This window comes from Boleophthalmus pectinirostris, unplaced genomic scaffold (assembly GCF_026225935.1).
Source record: "Boleophthalmus pectinirostris isolate CB_2022bp ecotype Guang Dong unplaced genomic scaffold, ASM2622593v1 HiC_scaffold_21, whole genome shotgun sequence".
Classification (NCBI taxonomy): Eukaryota; Metazoa; Chordata; class Actinopteri; order Gobiiformes; family Gobiidae; genus Boleophthalmus; species Boleophthalmus pectinirostris.
Window position 1 is genome coordinate 956,895 of NW_026571175.1, and position 6,106 is coordinate 963,000.

General features: G+C 40.1%; 1 protein-coding gene across 2 annotated transcripts in view; it reads left to right on the forward strand.

Moving 5' to 3' along the window:
* The first annotated feature begins 5,603 nt into the window (after positions 1-5,603).
* LOC110156521 (MTSS I-BAR domain containing 1) overlaps positions 5,604-6,106 on the forward strand; it is a 21,170-nt gene continuing 20,667 nt past the window's right edge. For both annotated transcript variants that reach the window (XM_055157544.1, XM_020920721.2), the window contains exon 1: positions 5,604-5,919. In XM_055157544.1, coding sequence (XP_055013519.1) covers positions 5,848-5,919 — 72 coding nt within the window. In that variant the 5' untranslated portion in view covers positions 5,604-5,847. The remainder of the gene's footprint in view (positions 5,920-6,106) is intronic.

A 6,106-nucleotide genomic window follows, 5' to 3' on the forward strand; every position in this document is an offset into this window, starting at 1 on the left:
CATTTAACGTTTAAACATTTTAAAGGTACAGTGTGTAACTTTCTGGAGATGGCACTGGTACGTGACCTGCATGTTTCCATGGAAACAAAGTTCAAACCATATTTCTGAACATTCTCCATGGAGATAGATGGATTATATGTGATGCTGTGAAGATTTCAGCTAAAAGAACATTTCCATGGAAACAAGCAGGAGGCCAAATGAGAGTCAAGTTTGTGGAGATGCGAGCCTGCTCACAGTAAGACATGTTCAGACTAAAATAAAAATGCTTTAATGTTACACACTGTGGCTTTACAGAGGAGTATTTGACTTCTGTGGAGTCTTAACTGTAACACGTCACATATTTACATCTCCATGTTCCCTTTTAGGGTTTTGAAAATGCTCAATTTTCCAGAAACAACATATTAATTAGGCATTAAAAAGTTTCACTTTACCCCTTGTGCTAAGTCACCCCCCCTTCAGAGCACCATCACAACATGGTCACAGTGCATCTCACTAATGAAGCTCCTGCACATCTCATCAGGTTTGTCATGTGTTTGTCATGGTGCTGTGTGCAGTTTTGTCTCATGTTTTTATACATTTGTGGAGAATTGTGGTGTGTTCAGGAGAGGCACTGCCTCACCAGTCCTTCTGGGAATAAAAAACTGCTCAGTGCCAATAATAAATACTTGATATATTTTATATATAATATTTACCCTCAACTAAGTCTGTTTATTATATTGTGGAGTTTAGCTCAGTAGTTTCAGTCGATTGGCTTTAGTGTGTCTGCTCAGGGTTCAAGACTCTGTTATTTCTGTATAAAATGTCCTCTTTCATGTGCAAACAGAAAAATGAATTCAAACTCAATGTTTTGATTAGTTAAAGTGATTTATGTGTGTAAAGAAAAGCAGCTTGGTGCACATCAACATTTGTGAGTCTAGTGCACTTTGCCTCAGCTGCAAACCTCCACACGTCTGTGTGGGGGCACGGGTGATGTAAGCTTGTGGGCGGAGTCTTGTACTGGCTCATACAGCTAAGGAAGGCTTGAATGGGGCCTGGGAGAGATCACTAGATTACTTAAACATGCATAGATATATTTAAGACCTCTTCAGGCAAGTTTTTGATGAAGTAACAACGTTTTTATTACCAACAATAAAAAAAATGAATGAAACAAAACAAATCAAAATGATCATTTGTGGATTTGACTTTTGGAGATTTGGGATGAAAACAGCAGAGGAAGAGCTGTGCTTGTGTGAAAGCTCCAGTCTGTAGTTAGTCTAGTGGTTGGTGTGATGGGTCTTTTTACAGAACACTCCTGACTCTGACGGGCTCCCAGGGCTCAGATGGTGAACTGGCTCAGACCCAAAACTCAAACACACTGATTTAACCCGACTTAATGACACAGAGAAGTGAGAGAATGCTCATTTAAGATAAAGACTGAAATTGAACAGACATGAGGCCGGAAAGGATGAGAGGAGAGAGAAGAGAGAGAAGTCGACTCACAACAGAACTACAAACTACTGGGACGTATGAATCAGTAACAAACCTGTTTGTGGGGAGTTTGATTGTTCTCTATTTTTGGGTCATAGACTGTAAGAAGTGGACTAAGTAAGTGTGACGTCCCCTAGAGCGCTCAGCTCCTAATAATAATAATAATAATAATAATAATAATAATAATATTAATAATAATAATAATAATGCATCTTCATTTATCAAGCACTTTTAAAAAACAGGTTTACATAGTGCTGTACAAGCAGCAAAGAACAATAGAAAAAAACATACAAATACAAACGGAAAGCACAAAAATGGGCAATGATGCGATGAGAGAATGAATCAAAATAAATATATGGACTAAAATCAAGCTAAAAGTAGTTAAAGGAAGGCCGACCTATAAAAATTATGGTGCAAGCTTTATCTCCTCAGGCAGGTCGTTCCAAAGCGCTCGGACTGAAAAGGTTCAGCCACAGAGGAACAGCTGCATGGACCTGCTGAGGATCTGCTGCTGAAGAGGAACAGCTGCATGGACCTGCTGAGGATCTGCTGCTGAAGAGGAACAGCCGCATGGACCTGCTGAGGATCTGCTGCTGAAGAGGAACAGCCGCATGGACCTGCCTGAGGATCTGCGGCCACAGGAGGCTTGTATGGGGTTAAAAGATTTGAAATGTAACTTGGTGCAAGACCTAAACGAGCTTGAAAAGTGATCAGTAAAATCTTTAAATCGATTCTAAAACACACAGGCAGCCAGTGAATTGAAGCTAAAACAGGGGTCATGTGTTGATGTTAAACCCAGTGAGGAGCCACTGGAGGCGGGGGATGGATGAAGCTCATTGACGCCAGCAGTTATAAGGGTGAATTTACAGCCCAGTTCCATATTTGGAATTCTGACCCCAAGTATCATAGCAACACTGTCAATCAAAAACTTGTTGCTAACGTTAGTGAAAGCGACCTCAGGGAAAGAAGACACCTGACTGGTCTGTTATTAATGTTCAGATCTGGATTTAAAGACAAAATAATGAAATAAAAACCTCAAGATCATGGTTCAAACCAACATTCTCAGGTCTGAATGAGGAGCCTGAGAGCAGCAGGTACAGAGAGAAATCCAAATTGTCCAGCTAAGGTCCTGACCGAGACTAGACCAAGATCTGGAGATGGGACACTGAAGGACGGGGCAGATGTAGAGAATTACTTTGTCTGTCTTGTCCCCACACTCTGTTAGGACGCGGCTGCCAGCATGCCAGACATGTCCTGAAATTAATTACCAAGAGTCCAGCTTTAGTCCTGGTCAAGTCCTGGTTTAGACAACATCAGTATTGGGACAAAATCTGAGGACTAAACCAGAACCAAACCAGGACCAAACCAAGACTGTACCAGAACTGAACCAGGACTAAACAAAGACTGTGCCAGAACTGAACCAGGACTAAACCAGGACTGTAAGCAGGACTCCTTTAGTCCTTTAGTTAGAGTTATTTAGTTAGAGTTAATTAGAGTTAGTTAGAGTTAGAGTTAGGTAGTTTGTTAGAGTTAATTAGAGTTATTTAGTTAGTTCGAGTTATTTAGTTCGAGTTATTTATTTATTTATTTAGAGTTAGTTAGTTAGAGTTAATTAGAGTTATTTAGTTAGAGTTAGTTAGTTATTTAGTTGCAGTTAGAGTTATTTATTTAGTTAGAATTTGTTAAAGTTATTTATTTAGTTAGTTAGAGTTATTTATTTAGTTAGAGTTAGTTTGAGTTATTTAGTTAGTTGGTTTGAGTTATATATTTAGAGGTAGTTAGAGTTAATTAGAGTTATTTAGTTATTTAGAGTTAGTTAATTAGAGTTAGTTAGAGTTATTTATTAAGTTAGAGTTATTTAGTTAGTTAGTTAGTTAGTTAGTTAGTTAGTTAAGAGTTAGTTTGAGATATTTATTTAGTTATAGTTAGTTAGAGTTAATTAGAGGTTTTTTGTTAGAGTTAGTTAATTAGACTTAGAGTTATTTAGTGACTTAGTGTTAGTTTGAATTATTTATTCAGTTAGAGTTAGTTAGTTAGAGTTCGGTAGAGTTATTTCTTTGGAGTTAGTTAGTTGGAGTTGGTCTCTTAAGCTCCTCGTCAGCTGTATGTGTCAGGAGTGTTTTAGTCCCAGATTAAACACAGCTCTGTCCTCGTCCTCGTCTTCGTCCTCTGTTATTACTCTCGGTCTACAGCTGAAGCCGCCCCCGCACAGATGCTCCTGTGGCAGAGTGGTTAGCCTGGCCCCTCTCTCTGGGAGGTTGGGGGTTAGACTCCTGATCTCTGAGTGGAGTTTGCATGTGCTCCTTGTGTGTCTGTGGCAGAGTGGTTAGCTGGTGCCTTCTCTCATCGTACCGCCAGGAGGCGCTGTTGTCCACCTTTTTGACTCACTAATATTTATGTAGTTCTAATGTCGTTTTCTCGTCACAAACAGACCTGGAGTTGTGTTTTGTTTAACATGTTTAACACACAAACCCTGCAAATACTCTGTTTCACCTTATGATGTCATGTGGTGACACAGGAAGTGCTCCACTGTGTTTGTAACCTTCACTGTAAGTCTGGACTGTTTCATCTGCACACAGCAAAAACTAGAGGGTTAAAATTTCAGGGTAAAATATTTTAGGGGGTTTATTTGCCAGAGTTGATTTGGTTAAAGTTTATGTTAGTGCTAGTGTTACTTTAACTTCCCTTAGTGTTAATTTGGCTCCTCCCACCACCACTTCACACTCCCGCTAGAAAAGACCAGTTTGAACCAGTTTTGTACAGAATTTCAACTTCAATGAATGAAAATAAAACACCTCTGAGTGTTGTTTAGCTAAATCAGGATAACCCTACAAAGTGTTATCCATTTACTTTAAAAATATTAATATAACTCTTGATTTTGGGGTTAAACAGGAGCTTAATATTTCCTGAAATGTTTAATGAACTCTAGACCAGACTGGACGGTCTGTGTACCATTCATTCTTTTGAATTTCAATTAATAAATTAACAAACAATAAAATGGGAAAACAGTTTACCGGTATTTCATTTTTCCATTTTAGTGTCAAACAAAAAAACAGATTTCGACCTCAATTTCCAATATTTAATTTAAAGTTTATTTCAAATAACACCAATCAAAAAAAAAAAAAAAAAACATGCATGGTGCCTATTTTAATTTCAATATTTTACTTTCTCTGCTTTATTTGCCCTGGAGGTTCTGCTGCTTGAAGGATTCACCTGAGAAATGGTTGCAGTTTTGTGTCTCTTCTTTTATAGCGGCGCGTTTACTTTCACGTCGTAGAAAGTCATTGTTGATCTCCATGATGAGAAACAAGAAGCAGAGATAAACTCTCCTTTGTTCATTTGACTCCATAGAACTAGAATAAAAATAGTTTTATTATCGATCCATAGCTGACACTGCAGCAGAACATCTGGGGCAAATAAACCAGACTGAATAAAATATCTAAATTAAAATAGGCACTGAGGCTGGTTTTTGATTGGTGTTATTTGAAATAAACTTTAAATTAAATATTGGGAATAGAGGTAAAAAAAAGTTTAGTTTTTTTTTTTTTTTTTTTTTTTTTTTTTTTTTGACAAATAAACATTTTATTGTTTTTTGTTCTTAGTTGAAATTCAAAAGAACAAATGGTACACAGACCTTGGATTCATATAAACCCAGAGAAAATGTTAAACTGGATTCTGTGAGAGTCAGTTTTAACACTAAATGTTTTGCTGTGACTGAATTAAAGGTAAAAGGAGCTGTTAATTACTTCATGACATCACGAGGTCGATCAGCATTTAGAGCTTTGGAAATGTAGACAGACATCTGTGAATGACACAGACGCAGCTCCAGGTGTGTTTTTGGGGAAGAAACATCATTAGATCGTAGCTCAGTGTGATCGTAGACGGTATAGATTGTTTTATTCAATCTATAGTGTGACTGTAGACCATATAGATTCTTTTATATAGTCTATGGTGTCATTGTAGTTCATATAGATTCTTTTATACAGTCTATGGTGTGACTGTAGACCGTATAGATTCTTTTATACAGTCTATGGTGTCATCCGGGGCCTTTCAGGAGCTCACTGTGGCTCCTCGCGCTGGTATCCTCGTGCTGGGGGGGCGTGGTCGCTGTAGTGCGCGCTCACGGCTCGCATGCGCGCGCCAGGGCCCTTCGCATCAGACAGCGGCGCGTGGTGGTGTGCGCGTGCGTGCGGCAGTGCGGACTGTTTTCCTCCAGGCTCCGTCCTCAGCGCCATGCTTCCACCCGCCTGAGGCTCACCTGAGGCCGGCTAAACCCTGCGGCGCGGCCCGCTCTTCCGGAGCTCCGGTCTGGTTCTCAGAGCGGGGAGTGGAGGCTGACGAGGCCGGCGACAGAGGCTCATAGAGCGCGGGATATACAACATGGAGACGGTGATGGAGAGAGAGTGCAGCGCGCTGGGGGGCCTCTTCCAGACCGTTATCTCCGACATGAAGGTACCACACACCGGGTCTGGTCCTGGTTTTCACCCAGTTTGTACCGGGTTCAGGCCCGGTTTAGACCTGGTTCAGACCCGGTTTAGACCCGGTTTAGACCTGGTTCAGAGCGGGTTCTGCAGTGCAGTTAGTGGGTCAGTGTGTCAGACAGACGCAGACAGCTCAAAGTGACGTCACTGTTGCAAAA